At 42.3% G+C, this 21,703-nt stretch overlaps 1 protein-coding gene across 2 annotated transcripts in view; it reads left to right on the top strand.

Moving 5' to 3' along the window:
- The window catches only part of SLCO2B1 (solute carrier organic anion transporter family member 2B1), a 100,697-nt gene extending 79,210 nt beyond the window's left edge, over positions 1 to 21,487 (top strand). For both annotated transcript variants that reach the window (XM_007490975.3, XM_007490973.3), the window contains 5 exons: positions 7,901 to 8,066; positions 11,297 to 11,469; positions 13,426 to 13,490; positions 15,005 to 15,125; positions 16,806 to 21,487. In XM_007490975.3, coding sequence (XP_007491037.2) covers positions 7,901 to 8,066; positions 11,297 to 11,469; positions 13,426 to 13,490; positions 15,005 to 15,125; positions 16,806 to 16,986 — 706 coding nt within the window. In that variant the 3' untranslated portion in view covers positions 16,987 to 21,487. The remainder of the gene's footprint in view (positions 1 to 7,900; positions 8,067 to 11,296; positions 11,470 to 13,425; positions 13,491 to 15,004; positions 15,126 to 16,805) is intronic.
- Positions 21,488 to 21,703: the final 216 nt, after the last annotated feature.

Raw genomic sequence — 21,703 nt, 5'->3', positions numbered from 1 at the left:
CAGAATTGTGATTTGAGCCCATGTCTTTGGCTGTAAGTCCAGGGTTCTTTTTCCTATCCTGGGCTGCCTCTCTAAGAAGAGGACTGGGACAGAATTTGAGGCATTTCAGAATGAGATCCCTGAGAGCAGCTCAGGCGGTCTCAGGTCCATTTTCAAAGGTTATCATCCTCCTATGTCTGGAATGCTTTCCCTCCTAGCTTCCTTCAAATCCCCAAAAAAATCCGACTTTCCCAAGAAGCCTTTCTCGGTCTCTCTTTAATTCTAGCACCTTCCCAGTGAAATTATTTCCAGTTTGCCCTAAATCTATCTTGTTTGAACATAACAGGGTTTTTTTTTTCTAAAACCTTACCTTCCATCATAGAATCAATTCTGAATCAAGAGAGTAGCAAGAGCTAGGCGACTGGGACTTGCCCAGTGACTTGCCCAGGGTGACACAGTTAGGAAGGATCTGAGGTTAAATTTGAACCCAAGGTCTTCCCAGCTCCAGGCCTGGCTCTCTATCCCCTTTACTATCTAGATGCCCCATACAAAACTATTCACATGCAATATCCCCCATTAGACTGGACCCGCTTAAGAGAAGGAACTGTTTGGGGCATTTTTATCCCAGGACTTAACAGAGTGCCTAAAATAGAGTATGTTCTTAATCAATGCTTGTTGACTGGCTGTTAGTGAGGGCAGCCCTGGGGTCTCAGCCCTCTCCTCTAATACTATCAGAATTCAAACTAGAAGGTTAAAGATCTGATCATGCAGAGAGAGCAGCCAGAGGTCAGCCCCCCCCTTCTGCTCAACCACAGAAATTGTCCCTTCTCTCTTGCCACCCCCAGGCAGCTTGGCCCTCAGCATCCTCCCCTCCTGCCTCCCTCCACATGCTCCCCCCACTACTTTGTCCCCAGTCTGGCCTCTCCAGCACTTGAGAAAGTGTTGAGACAGCTGGTGAAATCAGCATTTCTGTCTTCTCCAGAAAGATTCCTTATCCCTTCGGGGCCCCCTTTTTTGGCTCAGAATTGGCTGTGATAACACAACAGAATTTCCCAAACATTCCTGACCGTGGTTCTGGAATCAAGAAATATTGAGCCTTCCAAAACCCTTGGAGTATCAAACCCAAGAGTAGCAAGAAATCTGAGAGCACAGAATATACAATATTAGAGCTAGTGTGGACCTGGCCATAGAGAATATAAAATGTCAGAGTTGGAAGAACCCTTAGAACATAGAATACTAATGCTAAGAGTTATGCGAGAACACAGAATGCTAGAACATGTAAAGTAGACTTAAAGCCAATGATAATCTCAAGGATTCTCACATGCAATTGTATTATTTTATAGGAAAAAATGACCCAAGGTCATTCCTGTGGTTCCCATTTGGCCCTCTGACTGCCTTTCAGGCTCTGTTCCATCCGTACTCATCCTTCCTCCATTCAGTATGCCCCTAACTAAGAGCTTGGAGCCCTCATAGAAATATAAAGAAGGTAATGACTGTTCAGTCATTTCAGTTGTGTCTTAATAATCCTATTTGGGGTTTTCTTAGCAAAGATACTACAGAGGTTTGCTGTTTCCTTCTCCATTTCATTTTACAGATGAGGAAACTGAGGCAAACAGGGTGAAGTAACTTGCCCAGGGTCACACAGCTAGGAAGTATCTGAGGCTGGATTTGAACTCGAGTTTTCCTGACTACAGACCCACCTGGTGTTCTATCTACTTGTACACCTAGCTGCCAAAAGTACTTTACATAAAAATAATAAGCCCCATGTTTTAAGGAACTAACATCCTTGCTCCTTCCTCATAGGATATTAATTCTGCTGCTTTGTCTTATTATCTTGACCAGTTATATATTTGGACTAATTGTGGATCAATTGTGTATAAAGCTCAATACTATAAAACTGGGTACAGTGAGAGGTGTTTGAGGGGTGAGGTTGGGGGATATGGCCCTACCCTCCAGGATTCTTTAGTCTTATCTGAAAAATACAGTCCCTGAATTTAAGGATTTCCCTCCTCCCATTCCCAGGAAGGACATAGGACATAAGATGATTTTAAGTGTTAATTATTCCATCTTCTCTTATCTTTTTTAAATTTTAGCCTTCATATTTGTTCAACTTGCCCCTTGAGATTCTGTAACCTTCCAAGAAGCTCTTCTCTCTCTACTGGTCACTGCTGGGTTCTCTTTCCTGTCTTTCACCAAAAAAAAAATGCCCCTCCTGAAGGTAATGATATTGTTCATTAGCCTTCCTCCTCCTTTCCATTGGTACAAAAACTGAGAACATCAATTCATCTACACATAGATATATCCATCCATCTATCTGTCTATCTATCTATTTGTCTATCCATCCATCCATCCATCCATCTATCTACCTCCCTACCTATCTATCTTATCTATCCAGCTATCTACCTATCTTATTTTATATATATATACAAATCTGCTACCTATCTATATCTTATCTCTCTATCCATCCATCTATCTACCATCCATCCATCTATCTATCCAGCTATCTGTCTGTCTATCTATCTATCTCTTCATCCAGGCATCCAACTATCTATCTATCTACCAATCTACACACACACACATGCACACGCACGCACACACACACATACACACACAGAGGCATGGGGGGGGGGGCAGACCTAGAGTTAGGAAGACTCTTCCTTCTGAGTTCAAATCTGGCCTCAGATAATTACTAGGTGTGTGACCCTGGACAGTTCACTTCACTCTGTCTGCTTTAGTTTCCTCATCTATAAAATGAGCTGGAGAAGGAAATGTTAAACCACTCTAGGATGTTGGCCAAGAAAACTCCAAATGGGATCACAAAAAGCCAGACATGAACAACCCTGTATGTGTGTTTATATGCATGTGAAGATGGGTGCATGCATATGTGCACGTGTGTGTGTGTGTGTGTGTGTGTGTGTGTGTGTAAAATAATCTCATAGGAAAGGCCTTAGGGGTAGAAGTGAAGAGAAAGGTGAGAATAAGCAGGTTAGAGTTAGCCTTCATATTTCTACCTTTAGTAGGATTATCAGTCAGTTAATTTTTTTTTACTTTTTACTACATTTTACATACAATTTACTACATTACTACATTTACTACAATTCTCTATGATGCTAGTGCTTTCCCTCTGTTGGCTAACTCTAAATTATCCTGTAGCCATCTTGCTTACAAAGGTCTCTACATGTGGTCTCCCCTATTAGACTGTGAGCTCCTTGAGGACAGGGACTGTCTTGTGCGCTTCTTTGTATACCCAGGGCTCAGCACAGTGTCTGGCTTGTAGTAAAGGCTTATTGATGGTGGTTTCTTTCACCAAATTCCCCTGGGGATTTCTCAGGTTCCTTCCTCACCTAAGAGATGTCTGGACTCTATTCATCACTGGGTACCACCACAACCCCTGAAGATAATACATACAATCATGGATCAGAGAATTTAGAATTTAAAAATACTTCACAGATCACTTAATCTACCCCCCTCATTTTTCAGAAGAGGAGACTGAGACCTAAGGCAGAGATGCGTTTCACTTGCCTGGGTTCATAGGGAACATTGCCAAGACTAAATTCATTCATCCAACCCCAGAGGCAGGTTTTCTCCCATTTCTTTGCACTGCCTCTCTCATTGGAAGCCCAATTCTCTTGTCCTTGGCCCTGTATTTGGAAGCCCTGGCAAAGATTGCTCTGGAGAACTCCCCTTCCCTGGGCAGCGTCTCCTGGTCCCGGGCCACCTGGCTCTGGTCCCACCACACAGAAAGTAGCAGCCAAGTTTTTCCAGTCTCTGCCCCCCACTCCCTGTGTCAGACATGCCAAGACAGTTTTAGACACATCAACAGTTTTTTGTTTTGTTTTGTTTTGTTTTTTTCTCAAGGGAAAGAAGGCTCTGTGCTAGAATTTTCAGTTTCTACCTTTCTTACTCCTCCCCTAAATGAGTGTCATAACAGCAGAATGGCAGCAGTTTATCTCCCCTTTGATCTCACCACTGGCTTGCCCCCCATCTGCCATCCCAGAAGACCCATCACTGGGGAGGGAAAGAGACAATGAATTTGAAGACCAGGACAAGAATTTAAACTTTGGATCTCCTGCTGCTTATCTGGGTGACTGGACAAATTCTAGTATGGAAAATGGGGCATACTGAGATGTGACTCTCCTCAGAGAGTTACTATATTTTGTAAACATTGAGGCTCAACAGGAATCAAAGGTCTGATCAGAACTGGCACTAACAGAGGATGAACAAGGCTCGCTCTGGGTATTGGACATCTGGTCAGGTTCACTGCCCATTCAACTGGCCTGCTCCCTCATTCAACCCCTGAGATACCTCCAACCCAAGGTCCCAAGACCATTATACTTCTCCCCTGCCCTGCCTGGCCTAGGGACCTATAACTTCTATCAGCATGGAACTCAGGGAGAGAATGGCATCAACAGCTGCCCTCCTCAGTCTCTCTCTTCCTCTTCTGTCCCTTTTTCCACTGTGCCTTCTAAGCTCTCATTTATTGTTAACAAACTCCCCTTCATCCTACCTATTCTTCCTCTCATACCCCTACTCTCTTTCTTGTGCTCACTAAAACCTAGTATTCTTCTGAAGCCCCTACATATATTGGCACCCTTTCTAAAGCTGGCAGCCTTTTTATTTTCAAACCCCTGGCACCGTGCCAGGAGGAGGAGCTGGCATAAGCCTTGCTTGCCATTTCAGAGTCTTCCACTGCCATCAGTAATCAACAAATCCTCTAAAGATGTTCCTTCCTTCAAACTTTCTCTGTCTCATGTCTGGAACCTTGTTGCCATCACCTATTACCTTTAGGTCACTCAATCTCTTCACCAATAAGTTCAGCACAAGACTGGTTTCTCCATTTCAGCCTCTCCCCTCTTCAAATGGCATAACTTCCCAGTTCCTAAATTTTCTCAAGTCCCATGTCCTCTGCCTCTATTCTACCTCAACCTAAGGAATGGAATTCTTTAGCCCTAAGCTCTCAATCTGGCTCAGTTAAATTTGTCTCAGGTGCCAGAATTCCTGGTTTTAGCTATCATCATCATCAGGCTTTGCCCATCACCCAGTATCACCCACATTATTAATTTGGCTTCTTATACTGGATGCTTGGCCCCCTCCTTCTATTAGCCCATAGTCTTGGCCATCTTGGACAATCTGAACTTCCCAACCTGTCCTCCTTCCACCTAACCCTCATCCCAAACCCTTAGAATTCCTCAGAATTTCTGGTATTCTCAGAGTCAGAAGACATCTTAGGAATCCATTTATCTCCTACGTATAGCATGATTTTCCTTTACAGCATCCCTAACAGCAATCAGTCACCTTGCCAGTGTTCAAACACTTTCAGTGATGGAGAGCTCACTACCTTATGAGGGAGACTACTATAGTTTCATACTATTCTGACTGCCTAGAAGTTTTCCTTCTCTTGAACCAGAATCTATTTTCCTACAACTCTATGAATTGAATATTGAGTTCTGCCCTGTAGGACCAAACAGAACAAGGATGATCTATCTTAGTTCTTGAATTCCTTTGAGATAGAGAATGTCTCTTTTTCCAACTCCTCTCCCTCCTCTTTTCTGTTTTCCTTCATCTCCTCTTCTTCTTCTTCCTCCTTCTTCTTCCTTCCTTAAAACCCTGAGTATAGGGATCAACCTATAAGAAGAGCTTCATAAAGTATTTAAATAATCCCCATGACAGGAAGCTCACAGTCTTATGAGGGAGCTTGTCCCACTTTGAGACTACTCTAAATGTTAGGAAGTTCTTCCTTATATGGAGCAGAAATCTGCCACCTTATGCTCCTGTCCTTATGTCAGCTGCCTCCTTCCCTCCTTCCCCATGGCTTCCTCCCATCTTCACTACTATTCAGACTCCCTAGTGACATATATCCATTCATTTCCACCCCTTTACACATTCAGGCCCTACTGATTCACCTTCTCCAGGTAGTTTTCCCTGATTAACCTCATTACCTTTCTTCGCTCCTTCATTGGACATTCCTTCGGAACTCACAAATTATTTTTATTGGATTCTCTCCTTAATTTTTCTGTTTTATGCCCATGTTCTGGGTGTGGCTCTAATCCCTCCTTCAGATTCTGGGCTTAAACTAGGAATTCCCTTAGGACAGGGGCTGTTTCTTGTCAGTTCACAGTCTCAGAGGTCTTTGGGGACAGAACCCTGTCTTCTCCTCTAAGGACTTTCTGAGAACAGAGATCATGTCTTTCCCTCAAACAGGGGATCCCTGATAGCAGAGAAGGTATGCCTTCCACTTCAGCCCACAGATTCTCTGAAGGCAGAGACTTGACACCTCCTTCCATTGCTCCTTCTCAATACTCATCAGAGAACTTTGTGGCATGGGCATTGTATCCCCAGAAGCTCAGGCAAACCATTATGGGGAAATTCCTCTGTCTTTTAGGCCCTCATGATTCTTAACCTAAAACACCTGACCTTGGAGATTAGCCTCCTTTGATTGTCCCATTGAATTGAGATGGAAGAACATAAAAATCCCATAATGGAGGCATTGAGGTGGCAACTTCCATGTTGTTCCACTTATGCTGCCTTGCTGGCAAAGAATTTAACAATACTAATAAATCTCTCTTGATCTTTAAGTGGGGTTTTCAGAGTCTTGCATGCTTGCAAAAGGTATCCTTTCTGAACCCAAGGGGTACACTTTAAAACCCCCACAACACTGCCCATAAAGGATTCACCAAAGCCTCCAGGATACAGATTCAAGTTATGTCTCACGTTGGATCCCTTATTGAGTTTAACAGTCTCAGAGAATCAAGAGACCTGAATTCTAGTCAAACTTCAGCCCAATTCAAAAAGTGGTGAGCATTTCTTATATATCAGGCATTATGCTAGCCACACACAAAGATCCACCCCCAAGGTCCCCTAAATCAGCTGTTTATTTCTATTGAATTCTTTACAGGGTAGCTAGATGGCCCAATGGATAGAGTTAAGGCCTGAGTTCAAATTTGGATTCAGCCACTTACTAGCTGGGTGACCCTTGGCAAATCATTTCACCCTGTTTAACTTGATTTCCTCATCTGTAAAATGAGCTGGAGAAGGAAATGGCAAAATGCTCCTGAATCTTTGCAAAGAAAGCTCCCAATGGGGCCATGAAGAGTCAGACACAACCAGAACAACTGAACAACAGATTCTTAACATTGTCTCTTGGTCATCAACTTGCTATGAAATGAGGGGCTTGTGTTACACAATCTCTAAGAGACAGTGGTGTGTAGTGGAAAGAACATTTGACTTGGAGTCAAGAAAAATTGAAGTTTAGATCTGTTTTTGATGCTAACAAGGCTGTGTGTCCCTGGGCCAGTCATTTAACCTATTCAAGTCTTAATTTTCCTTAACTATAAAACAGAGATAATACATGAAGTACTTATCTTGCAAAAGTGATAGTACAATGAGATCATGTAAGTAGAATGCTTTGTAAATCATAAAGCCATTTATAAGGGCTTTAAAAATTATCATCAAAGGTCCCTGCTAGTTACCACATTCTATATTCTTGTATCCCTTCTATAGCTGAAATTCTGTGACCTACAGCAAAGGAATTTAACCTCTAGGGCCTTAGTTACTTCATCTGTAAAATGGAGATGGTGATGCCTTACCCAAGGAGGGAGCTGCTCTGATTGATTCTTAAAGGTGAAGACTGTATCTTAGCCAAATGTTGTATCTCTCTCAGTTCCAAACATAGGACTCTGTTTCTAATAGTAACTTGACAGAATACAATGCCAATACCAATATTATCCTCAATATTAATTGAATATATCAAGTCCCCATTTTTACAGGTGAGTTTGGGGAAAAGAATCTGAATTCCTGAGATTATTGCTCTTTGGGAATCATCACGGTTGGTGTGGAAAAGATAGAAAGAAGTTGGATGCTAGGGGTACGGAGCAATTACCATAGGGGAAGAGTTGATTCTGTGGCATTGCTTTCTTCCCAGTACTCTTCCTGAAAATGGGGAGTTCCTAAACTGTATCCAGCTGTGCTCCTGCTCTAAGAGTGACTTCAACCCTGTGTGTGACACCAGGAGCCACACCGAGTATGTGACCCCCTGTCAGGCTGGCTGCACAGAGGTTCAGGGTGATCCAAGCCCTGGTCATGGCTCAGTGAGTCCCCTTTAATGATCTCTCTTTCTTCCTTTCTCTCCTTCAATTGTAACAGCTGAGGGGTGAAAAAAAAGGCCTTGGGGTGGGGAAGGTTGTTGAGGGAGAGGGAGGAAGAGGGTTCATTGACAGGATCTTAGAGGTAAAAGAGATCTCACAACTTAACTAGTCCACCATATTTCTGAACAAGATTCCTTTCTACAGAATGGCAAGTACTCATCCAACCATTACATAGAGATCTCTAATTCTGAGGAGCCCACTTCCACCTGAGGTGACCAGTTCCACTTTGGGACACTTCTCAACCTTTGAGTTTTTCCTAACATCCAAGCTAATTCTATTTCTGCTATTTCCACCAACCATTGCACCTAGATCTGCACTCTAGAGCAAGAAAGAATAAGGCTGATTCTTCTTCCATATCTGAGAAATAATAAGTATTATTAAATAAGAAATTAATAAATAAGAAATAATTTTAAGAAATAATCTTTAGGGGCAGCTGGGTAGCTAAGTGGACTGCGAGTCAGGCCTAGAGACAGGAGGTCCTAGGTTCAAATCTGGCCTCAGACACTTCCCAGCTGTGTCACCCTGGGCAAGTCACTTGACCCCCATTGCCTAGCCTTTACCACTCTTCTGCCTTGGAACCAATACATAGTATTGACTCCAAGACAGAAGGTAAGGGTTAAAAAAAAAAAGAAAACCTTGAAATACCTACAAACAACTATCATGTTCCTCCTAAATCTTCTCTTCTCCAGGCTAACTCTTCCTGGTACTTTCAACTAAGCCATGTATGATGATCAGAGCTGGGACCAGCAAAGGGTGACTAGGACTTGCTAACATCTAGTCTGAAGGTTTGGAGGGGAAAAGAGAAACAGAGACAAAGACAGAAACAGAGAGAGACAGGGAGACAGAGACAGAGACAGAGACAGAGACAAAGAGAGAGAAAAGAGACAGACAGACAGACACAGGGACAGAGACAGAGACAGACAAACAGTTATGATAACCTTTTAGCAGCTCGTTTTGCCCTTTATTGGGATCATGCTTTTCAACATTCTTTCCTTTTCTCCTCTATGCCTATCTTCCCATTGAAGTCAATAAGCATATTCAAATATATAGTATATTACTTCATTAGGTAGACCTTATTGCGTTCTTAGAACTTCTCTACTTCCATCATCCTCTCCCAAAGATGTAGGCAATAAGCTATAATTATTTCCATGGTGGTATTTTTACAAATATTTAACAAAGGTATTGCAATGCAAGATGACCAGCTGTTCTTGGAAATATTTTTCTTCTTGACTTTGATGATGGACAATGAAATTAGTTCTATCAGTTCCTTTATTTGCTTCTCTAAGAAGAATCCATGAGTCATCCTTCCTTGTAGCTGCAACTTCCTTTTATCTTCTGGCTTAATCATAGTGAAGATGTCAAATTAATATACTTCAGTTCCTCCAGGAGTACATTTGTTTGTTGGCAAGTGGACAAGAATCTCACATGTAGAACACTAATAGAGAAGCTATTATTTAGAGGTGATCTAAAAATTGTGTGGTTCTTAGCATCCTAAGCCCTATTTTTATAATAATAATAATAATAAGTAATAGTAGTAGTAATAATAACTCACATTATATGGTATTTAAGGTTTATAAAGTGTTCTACCTATATTAACAAAGTTTGTGCCACTGAAGTATAAGCCAAGGCAAGTTCTACCATGTTGGAAAGGTTTCAAGAAGTATAGTTCTGAGTTCCTCTCAACAATCCTGACAGGTAGGTGGTCTTATATCCATTTTAAAGATGTAGAAACTGAGGCTGAGAGGTTGAATGACTTGATCAGGGTCACACAGCTAGTAGGCACTTGATGTCAAGCCCAGAACTGGATCTTCTATGCCATCTAGTAATCCTTTTCTGTTCTGTCACTGCCACAGCAGAAAGAAGGAGGCTACAAAGATTCTGGAACATTTGTATTTTTCATTTTTTCATGACTTTCCATGAACATGGAATTCACTGTAAGATAGGCCAGGCTTCTCATGATGAACCACTGTGTAGGTGCTCAATATGGTCTCTATGAATATGAATGAATGAAACAATAAAGCAGGAAAATACAAAAAATAAAAATATTCAGAGGACCATCTCCAAGAAAGAGCTGGTGCCCTACTGATGTCTCCCCCAAACCCTGCCATGTAGCTGTAAACAATCAAAAGAATGTGGAAATAAAAACTAATCAAATAGTATGAGGCCACCTTTCAGATAAGACTTATGAGTTGCTTAGATTTACAATCATGAGGAAACTCCTCATATCACATAACCTAAGTCCTTGGTTAAGGGGGCTTCAGATTCCCAGTCACACAGAACTAGGTTCAGACAATACTCAATTTCCATGATCATTGCCTTCCTTAGAGTCTGTGCAGAAGAGACCACAATTTAACCAAAAGTTGTTCTGGAGCATTTTCATTTATCATTAGCATCCCATTTACATTATGGTTTGTTCCCCCAAAGTGGGCAAACAGAGTGAATCATGGGTAAAGCTACACAGACCAAAGTGAGCCAGGAGTAAAGTGACATTAGATCCTTAGAAATGACAAGGAAATAACCACTCTGATAAATGACCCCTTCAGGGGGGTAGCTGGGTAGCTCAGTAGATTGAGAGCCAGGACTAGAGATAGGAAGTGCTGGGTTCAAATCTGGTCTCAGACACTTCCCAGCTGTGTGATCCTGGGCAAGTCACTTGACCCCCATTGCCTAGCCTTTACTACTCTTCTGCCTTGGAAGCAATAAACAATATTGATTCCAAGACGGAAAAGAGTTTAAAAAATAAATAAATGAATAGATAGATAGATAGATAGATAGATAGATAGATAGATAGATAGATAGATAGATAAATGACCCCTTCCTTAGTAACTAATCAAGATAAAAAGCATTTCTGAAAACCCCTTACCCACTTTACCACCACATCCCCTTAACTCCTCATCTTACCTTATTCACCTACTTGCTTTTTTTTTTTTACTAGCTACTCTATTACTATATTCTCTTATAATTAATTAATATTGTTTCCTCGCCATGGAGTCAGTCTGAACTGTCACCCAATTTTTTGGATAAGACCTTAATCCCTTCTTGCCCACATCACTGTGAAGTTCATGCAACACAGGAAAGCATGAGATTCAATGTCGATTTCTTCATATAAGTGTGCTAGGGTTCCCCAAGAACTTTTTTTCTCTCACCCCAAGGACTTGCCTTTTCTTCTCTAGGTTATCTATACCAACTGCAGCTGCCTCATTTCAGGGATTAGAAATAGTTCCATCATCTCTGGATCCTGTGAATCATCCTGCAGTCACCTGGTATATCCCTTCATCCTCCTCATCAGTCTTGGAGGGGCTGTGGCCAGTATCTCTCATACACCTGCCTTCATGCTCATCCTGAGGTAATGGCGAACCTACCTGGTTAGATTGTGGCATTCCTCAGGTAGAGGGGGGTGGGGCATGACTCTCTGTATGATGGGACAGTGATGCATGTCATAGCAATGGCAACATTGAGTGTTACCGATAAATATATAGCCTTTTGAGTGGAGTCAACACTGTGTTTTGAGATCATCTGATATATCCCATAATCTAAGTTCACTGGAAAAATGTCTGTTGGGGACTATGATGGGCCACTAAAGTAGAGAAGACTCCTCTTCCTGAATTCAAACCTGGCTTCAAACACTTACTGTATGACCCTGGGCAACTCACTTAACCCTCTTGGTCTCAGTTTCTTCACATGAAAAATGAGCTGGAGAAGGAAACTGTAAACCTCTGTACTCTCTTTGACAAGAAAACCCCAAATGAGGTCATGAAGAGTCATACACAACTGAAAAATAACTGAACAACAACATGACAGGTCACCTAAAATAGTTGAAAGATCTGAAGATATGAGTCATATGTTGGGAAGGAGCCTTTGCCCTACAGGTCTTTTTTCTGGTAGGAAAGAAATTATAACAGATATCCTAGTCCCAGAGTACTTAACCCCTGACCTGGGAAGGGACACCAAGCCCCAAGAGGGGTGGGAAAAGAAACCCGAAGATCTTGAGTAAATTCTTGTACCACAGTGGAAAGAGCACTTGCTTGAAGTCAGAAGATATGCGTTCAAATTTTGCCTCTGACGCTTACCTGAATGTCTTTAGTCAAGTCATTAACTTCCATGGGGGCCTTATTTTTTTCATTTATAAAATGAGAGAATTTGATTAGATCCATGTTGGAAAACCTATGTCACATGTGTCTGGAGGGGGCTGCTCTTCTCCCTCACTCTATGCACACCTGAGGACATTTCTCACATCACCCACCGCTCTGCCCAGAAACCTAATGGGAGTGCTTCCTCCCTTCCCTATCTGGGGTAAGGCCAAGGCTCACATGGCATGATGACTGCAGTTTGGGCATTCAGTCTCTAAAATGTTCACCATCACTGGATTGAATGTTCTCTGAAATTCCTTCTAGTTCTAGATTTATAATCCTAGAATTTTTTTTTAATTCTTATCCTCTGCCTTAGACTCAATACTAAGTATCAGTTCCAAGGCAGAACAGTAAGGGCTAGGCAATTGGGGTTAAGGAACTTGCCCAGGGTTACATAGCAACAAAATATTTGAGGCCAGATTTGAACCCAGGGCCTCCCATCTCCAGGCCTGGTGTTCTATCTACTGAGCCACCTTGCTGCTTCTGTCCTATGATTCTTAGCAGCTATAAATAGGGAGAAGGTAACCCAATTATCAGGACCTAGTAGGAGTGTTAGATCTTAGCACAGAATCTCAGAATTAGAGGGCATCTAATCCAAGCCTATCCTGACCAAGGATCTCCCTTAAACCATCCCAAACTAATAATCATCCAATTTTTGCTCAAGAAGAATTCGGGGGGGGGGGGGCATCTGGGTAGCTCAGTGGGTTGAGAGCCAGACTTAGAGACAGGAAGTCCCGGGTTCAAATCTGACCTCAGATACTTCCTAGCTGTGTGACCCTGGGCAAGTTACTTCACCCCCATTGCCTAGCCTTTGCCATTCTTCTGTCTTAGAACCAATACATAGCATTAAATAAGGTAGAAGGTAAGGGTTTAAAAAAAGAAGAATTCTGGTGAGGGGAAACCTCCCAGCATGCTACATTCCAATTATGGATGGTTCTAATTGTAGTGAAGTTTTTTTTTTTCATACATAAAGCTAAAATCTACCTTTCTCCAACTTGTACCAATTACTCTTACTCCTTTCCCCCTGAGACCAAGCAGAATAAGTTTCATTTCTCTTCTTTATGACAGTCCTTCAAATATCTAAAAATGGTTATTGTGCTCCCCCTAAGTTTTCTCTTGTGCAGGATCAATGTACCAATTCCTTTGACTCTTCTGATGCTTTTGGTTTGCAGGGGGGTAAAGAATGAAGATAAATCTTTGGCTGTTGGAATTCAGTTCATGTTGCTGAGAGTTTTAGGTAAAAATAAAAACTGTGGTGGGATGGGATACAGTGTTAGAGGGGAGGGGAGAAGAAATGAGAAAGGGAAGGGGATGAGAGAACAATGAGGTAGGGAGACAAAAACAGAGTATCCCCAGACAACATTTTGGAGCCCAAGTTTATGGATTCCTTGATTTCTCAGAATCTCAAGAGCTCATCTAATCTAGAATGGTAGCAATATATTGCAATAGCCAGGGAGTCTGGATATTCATATCCTGGTCCTGGTCTTGCTATTCACTCATTATGAGACCCCAAGTATCTCACTTCTCTCCTCTGGGCCTCAATTTTCCTATCAGTAAAGTAAGTTTAGTTATTACTTGCTCTAGCTACCTCACAACTAGGTGGTACAGTGGATAGAGGACCAGGAAGATAGGAAGACCTGAGTTAAAAACCTGCCCCAGTACTTACTAGCTACATGATCCTGGCCAAGTCACTTAACCTATACCTACCTCAGTTTCCTCATCTATAAAATGAGGAGAAAGAAATGGCAAGCCACTCCAATATCTTTGCCAAGAAAATGCCAACTAGGGTCATAGAGTAGAACACAACTGAACAACAAATATGATACCTCACAGTGGGGTAGATAGCTTAGAAAATCACTTAACCCCATTTGCCTATTATTCTTTTGTCTTAGAATTAATACTAAGGTGGAAGGTAAATATAGAAGAAGAAAAGGAAGGAAGGAAGGAAGGAAGGAAGGAAGGAAGGAAGGAAGGAAGGAAGGAAGGAAGGAAGGAAGGAAGGAAGGAAGGAAGGAAGGAAGGAAGGAAGGAAGGAAGGAAGGGAGGAAGGGAGGGAGGGAGGGAGGGAGGGGGGAGGGAGGGAGGGAGGGGGGAGGGAGGGAGGGAGGGAGGGAGGGAGGAAGGGAGGAAGGAAGAAAGGGAGGAAGGAAGGAAGGAAGGAAGGAAGGAAGGAAGGAAGGAAGGAAGGAAGGAAGGAAGGAAGGAAGGAAGGGAGGGAGGAAGGGAGGAAGGAAGGAAGGAAGGAAGGAAGGAAGGGAGGAAGGGAGGAAGGGAGGAAGGGAGGAAGGAAGGAAGGAAGGAAGGAAGGAAGGAAGGAAGGAAGGAAGGAAGGAAGGAAGGAAGGAAGGAAGGAAGGAAGGAAGGAAGGAAGGAAGGAAGGAAGGAAGGAAGGAAGGAAGGAAGGAAAGGAGGGAGGGAAGACCTGAAGTCCTTGAACTGGTAGCAAGTTTGGGGGAGGACAGGTCCCAGTGTCCACTTCACCCTGGGCTCATCTAACAGAAATTGCAGAGCCTCTTGTCTGAGGGAAAGACACAGTCTCTACACTCAAGGAGCCCCATGACTCTGAGAAAGCCTTCTGTAGTCTAATCATCCCATAGAAATCCCACCCCTCTTCTCTGTTCAGTGGTTTGGAATGTGTCCTGCTCTATTCTGTGGACCTGTGACCCCAGTCAGTCCTGGTGAAGAGTCTCAGATCCCTAAAGGCCTGAGTTGGGCAGTCCTATCTTATATGACCTACAATTTCTTTCACAGCCTGGATGCCTAGTCCTGTGCTCCATGGCAGTGCCATTGACACTGCCTGTGTCCTCTGGGCTGATACCTGTGGGATGCAGTCCCTTTGTCGATACTATGACCATGATCTCCTCAGACATCGGTAAGTCCTATAGGATATGTATGGTCAGGGAATGAGGGATGGATAATGAAAAATTCCATTATAAAAGCCCTACTCAGGCTATTCAGAAATAGATTTTAAGGGGGCATCTGGGTAGTTCAGTGGATTGAGAGCCAGGCCTAGAGACAGGAGGTCCAGGTTCAAATCTGGCCTCAGGCACTTCCTAGCTATGTGACCCTGAGCAAGTCACTTAACCCCCATTGCCTAGCCCTTACCACTATTCTGCCTTGGAACCAATACATAGTATTGATTCCAAGATGGAAGGAATGGGTTAAAAAAAAAAGAAACAGATTTTAATACCAAATTCTGATCTTGGGTATATTTTATATGCAAATGCTGAATTTTGAGAAGAGAGGGAAGAAAGGGCTCAAGCTATTCAAAAGGATAACTCATATTGCCATATGCAGAATGGATTAGAGGGAAACTATTCAAGAACATGACCCAGAAATTTCAGAAAATCTAGAAATTCTCTGAAATGATCAATGACTTAGGAAAGAAGAGTTGTCTTGGAGTTGGTACGAGACAAGAAGTCCAATTTGGGAAGCAATTTTCTGAAGGAGTCAGTCACCCAAAACATGGTGACCCTTCCAGCTCTAAGACCTTTTTTAACCTTCCACACTTTGGGCTCTAAGGTCCCTTCCCACTGTAACGTTCCATACTCTGTGCTCGAAGGGCCCTTCTTGCTCTGATGTCATTGGGCTAGACTGTCTCTGACAACAAAGAAAGACTCAAATCAATCTTAACCTTGCCAAGATAAAACTGAATGATTTCAGTCTATTTAATCTCAAGCCTTACCTTGATATTCCAGGCCTAGTTATGGATCACTTTTGAGTATTTTGATACTATTTTAAGGAAACCCCAATCATAATATATGATCCAAGGGAGGATTGTTTTCTGAATTTTTGAATGGGTCAGACTATTTGAAATAATAATTTGGGGGGAAGCCAGGCCTGGGAGGTCCTAGGTTCAAATCTGGCCTCAGACACTTCCCAGCTGTGTCACTCTGGGCAAGTCACTTAACCCCCATTGCCTAGTCCTTACCACTCTTCTGCCTTGGAACCAATACCTACTATTGATTCCAAGACGGAAGGTAAGGGTTTAAAAAAATAAAATAATAATTTGGTAGAAAGAACAATGACCAAACATTAAGAAGATCTGGGTTTCATTCCCAAATCTGGCATTTATTAATTATGTGGCCTTTGGCAAATTACTTCCTCTTTCTGGATCTGTTTCCTCCTCTATAAAGTGATTGGTTTAAATTTGTCTATCATCCCATCCACTTTAGTAACTCTAACTTCAAATTCAATAATTTGGGAGAAGTGAAAGATTAGTATGAACTAAGGTGGCCAAAAAAATTCTTCTGAAAGGAAATGGGAATAAAACTGATCTTGAAGCATAGCTAGCATTTGGAGAAATGAAGATGTGGGTGACAGAGGACTCAGGTAAACTTGGAGACATGAGGCTGGCAATGGAGAACAGATTCCTTTCCTCCAGAGACAGGACCATTTGGACTTAATGAAGAATGCCTTTTTTAGATTCTTCCCTCACTAGGGTGGGCCTCTCCCTTCACTTGAAATGATATTTAGGAAGAAGCATTGAAGGAGACCTCAGTGGATTTCAAGACCCTAGCCCAATGATCTTTCTGAAACCTTCTTCCCCTAGGTTCATCGGGCTTCAATTCTTCTTCAAGCTGGGTACACTGTTCTGCTTCACCCTGGTGTTCACCATCCTACGACAGCAGGATAAGGAGGCTGCCCGCTCTAAATCCCATCACAACTCTGTTCCCCAGGAGGAGAAGTTGGCCCTTAAGTTAGAGAAGAATTCTGGGGAATTCAAAGTGTGATCCAGCTGCTCCAGGCCTGACCTGCCTCCCTCCTAAGTTCTGGAGTGGGCAAAAGACCCTACCAATGATGAGGAGAAGGAATAACATCTTCAACAAATATAGTCTTCGTTGGAGTCCTTTGCCAGAGGATGGCAGTTAAGGGGGCAAATGGAAACTGGTCACCTGGGAGTGTATCCTCAAAGAGCCATTCAGAGACTGAAAATTCTATCAGGTGCTCTCTCAACATTCACCTTTTCTTGTAGTGACTGTGGATGATGGAGAAAAAGAGTAAGCCTCAGGTAGATAGTCTTTGTCAGCGCAGGACCAAAGATCAATCAAAGACCAATCCCTATTATGATCCAACCATCCTGCTCCTGATGCCGGCTCATCCCTGCTACCTACAGACAAACTGAGATCAATGGATTCTTTTTCTAGAGATCTGGCTCTCCTAGAAACACAGAAAGAAGAACAACCAACTTCCATGTTTGTCTCACAAACTCACCCATGGGGAAATAGAAGGACAGGACTCCCTGTGCACCATGAGCATGGGAGCTTCCTGGACCTCATCCCAATCTTCCACCTAGGAAATGCATATCAGGGATGCTATGCAATCATCCTCTGGATGAATTGGCTTGTCTTTTACAATCATTAGCATCAGAGATTGACTCTCAGGCACTCTGACTCTATGCCCTCCCTTTGATCAATTTTAGAACAAAGACTGAAAACAACTTGCCCCAGACACCTTTGCCTAAACCCCTGCCAGGTTTGTATATTTACCTAGGAGTGGTGATACTTCATCATACTGCCGCATTTATCCAAAAGTATAGTTCCCTGCTGCCTTCACATGCTTTCTTTTATTCATTATAGACAGCCATCTCCTCTCCTTGGCCAGGCATTCATCCAGGAGAATTCTTTTCTCCAACAAAACAAATGCTGCTTCTTGACAAGACCCTGCCAAAGCTCACATTCCACATCCAGGACCAATATAGAGCAGAAACTTTCCCCAGCATTTGGATAAGAAAAGGTGACCTTTAGTTTTTACAAAGTCTCTAGCATCACCTTGGATAAGTCATTTTTTTATCCTAAACTTCAGGTTTCTTTGTGTAGAATAACAGGAGGTAGTAGAAGTACAGGTGGGTAGGATGTAATATGGTAGAAAGAACATTGATTTTGGCATCAGAGGATCTGGGTTGAAATCTCATTCCTTATGCTTAGTCCTTGCAATAGTAGATAAGTCACTTAAGCTCCCTAGGTCTCAGTTTCCTCATCTGTAAAATGATGAGATTATAGTCAGTGGCTGTTGGCCCTTCTACCTCTGAATCTATGTGTCAATGATAAGAAACCCAGTGATTCTCTACCTCTTGGGAATACTTCAAAAGTGACCATGGGCTAGATGACCTCAAAGGCCCCTTCCAGTTTTGAATCTATGATCCTCTGAGCCTGAATCCCATGGATCTTTCTGACCCTAAGAGCACTTGCTTTCTTGATCTTGGATATATGTCACCTCATCAATTCCTGGTCACCTTCTTCCTTCTACCACAGTCATCTCATTTCCTGGCCATTGTACTGAGAGCCGTTATTAACAAAGGGATATCTGGAATTTGTACCCAGGCCACTGACCTCCAAGGGATTATGCTTCTTCTCCCAGATCTGAGCTTCCCACCTATAGCTAGCCTTGTCCCTATGCCTCTTCCTCTATTAACTAACTCTTTGATTGGGCCCCCTTCCAAATGCTCATCACTGTGTGTTCCCTTTCCTAAGTCTAGTCTCCTTCCTAACTTCCTAACTCCCACAGGAGCCAGGGCAAGGCTCACTGGATGCCTCCTATTCTATTTCAATCATATCTATGCTTAAACTGTCTCTTAAACTACTGCTCCACCCACAGATGAATTTCCCTAAAGCATAAGAATTGCTCATTACTACCCTTTATGGGCCCATTTCTATCTCTTCTCTTCTGTCCCAGCTCTTCACTCTTTAAACCCCAATAGTACATTTCATCGACTTTGTTCAGAAGGGCAAAGAGAATATATGAATTGAGAAGTGTTAGATGTGCAGCCATCTATTCCCAGTGTGAGTGGCACCTAATCTAGTCTTTAACGAAAGTATCCCAACCTGAACCTCTGGGCTATGAACCCCATAAGAGCAGCTCCTCGGTGGTCCTGGATGAAAAGGGAATCATCTTCTCTAGAACTCTCACCAATTTTTGTAATTTGTCTACCTGGTTCACTGGATTTAACTCATTGGCTCATTCTCCCAAACCCTTACTCACTCTTGGCCAATCAAGGAGTCTCCTGTTTTCATGGCAGTTTTATGGAAGCCAACATTCCCTCTATTATATGAAATAATAATTTAGTTAATGAACTTTCTCTTCCAAAACTACAGACTACACCTCTCCAACATTCCCAAGAGACATTCTTTGCTTATAGAGTCGGATTATATTCAGTATGATTTAATTCAGCAAATATGTTGAGCACCAGCATGATACAATACAACATCAAATTCTAAGCACTAGAATTCAAAACCATTTTGATACTTACTCACCTGTGCAACCTTGGGTAAGTCGCAACAACTTACAACAGCCTCAATGATCTCATCTGTAAAATGAAATAATAATACTTGCACTACTTAGTTCTTATGAGTTCTATGAGGGAAGAAGTGTTTTAGGAACCACAAATGACTTCAAAAATGGTAGTTACGATTATCATAGGCATAGCCCTGTGCTTAATGATGTGAGATTGGGCAATCATGGGGAGACACAAAGATAAGTCAGTCATGGTTCTCAAAGAGCTAACAAGCTAATAGAGGAAATTAGCTAAATACACAAATAACCATTATGCAGACAGAATGTAATAATGGCAAGAGAAAGCTAGACAAAAACATTATGGAGAAATATAGGAGGGAGAAATCACTTCCAGTTGGGAGGATAGGTCTGACCAGCATTCTGTGACCAAGGTCTCCCTATCTGGGCACTAATAGTCAGTGGAGAATGGGATAGTCAATTAATCAGTGTTGGTCAAGCACAACTGAGAACAGACCTTCTACTAAACTCTGAAGAGACATTTCAAGAGGAAGAGAAGGAGGAGGAGTATCCCCTTCTCTCAGGAACAGCTCACTTTGAGTATCCAGACACGTCCTCTGACTTTAGGGAGCCTCTGACTGAGGAAAAGATATATGTCTCCTCCCTTTCCTCTGGGAGCCCTTAATGTGAGGAATGAGACAAACCTTCCCCACATTAAGTCCTCATTCTTGGGGCAAGATGTAACCTTTGCCTTCAGGAAGACCCCAGTCTGAAGGAATAGACATAACTTCTCCCTTTCTCAGAGGAAAGAAAAAAAAAATATTCCTGAAAACCTTTGAGAACACTTACTAAACCAAGCAATATAAACAATGTATGGAGGTAGATGGTGTGTACAAGACTGTGATTGTCTAAAAACAAAACAAACACCAGTTTTTACCATACCATCACCAATACTGTCTCATTTCCTCATGAAGTCTCTGGGTTCAGAAGTAGCCTGGAATATGGATATCTCACCAATTATTAATATTGAAGGAAGTATTTTAATCACTCATCTCCTACCTCAGCCTAAACTGAGGAAAATTTCACTCCCTTTTGTATTACCTCCCATGTTATACTCTATTTACAGCTTTAAACACAAATCATTATAAACAATCATATACTTTAATAACAATTTCAAATATGAGTGAAAAAGCTTTTAAAGGAATCAGCTTCCTCTCACAAGGTCATAATGACTACAGCCAATAAGAAGTAGAGAAATAAGATGAGGGAAAAAAACTGGAGTTTTCCTTGGTTCCAAAGAGGACAGTGGGGGTGAAGGTGGGTGAAGAGAAAGAAAATGGTTTATGGCGGTGATATCGAACTTTTTCGAGGGGCAGGTGATGTGAGAAATGTTCTCAGGGAGGGGAGGGAAGTAGCCTAATCCCTCATTCTAGTAAGAATTCTGGTGAACTCTGTGCTGGGAATACAATGCATGTGCTCACAGAGAGGGCTCTGGATACCCTTTCTGATACATGTGCCATAGGTTCACCAACACAGGTTGTTGGAATAGATACTGGTAGTCATTTCAGTCTTGGTATACTGGCCCTTCCCATAGCTCTTCCCAACTTTCCTGTTTGGGGTACCAGACTAGAAAATATCAGTTCTGTTTGTTTTCTATGATTACTGTTCCAGAGATAATGACCAGTCCCACTCCCACCCCCATCCCTGTGCTCTGCCAGCATTCCTGGAGAAACAGAGGGGACTGGCACAAACTGAAAGTTCACCTTCTCTTCCATCTCAGCAACGCAGCCTCTCTGCATATTGGTGCATGAATCCTTGGCAAAAGGAAATCCCTTCCAAATAGAAATCCTTGTCAGCTCAGGGAACTCTAAATAAAATGTTCACATTCCAAGAACAGATTCTACATTCAGTCCCTCCAATGTCTCTCACTGTCCAGGAAATAAAAGGGGGAAGGAGTTACATTCACAAATGACCACATTAATAAAATTCAGTTTTTCATCTGTCTTTTGTTGTCACATCTGGTCCCAAGTTACTTGTTCCTATCTCTCACCCTTTTCCATGAAATGCCTGACTCTGTAGTTCCATCTCATTCTAAGTCCTCTTGAGTACCTAGTCTGATCAGGCCAGGTCTGTGAGTGAACACATAGAGAGCTCCTCTACTAGGGCTCTGATGATGACTAACCAGATTATCTATTAAGCCAGAGAGCCCCTTGAAGTGTC

The sequence above is a fragment of the Monodelphis domestica genome, chromosome 4 (assembly GCF_027887165.1).
Source record: "Monodelphis domestica isolate mMonDom1 chromosome 4, mMonDom1.pri, whole genome shotgun sequence".
Taxonomy (NCBI): Eukaryota; Metazoa; Chordata; class Mammalia; order Didelphimorphia; family Didelphidae; genus Monodelphis; species Monodelphis domestica.
This window is presented reverse-complemented; position numbering and strand designations above follow the sequence as displayed.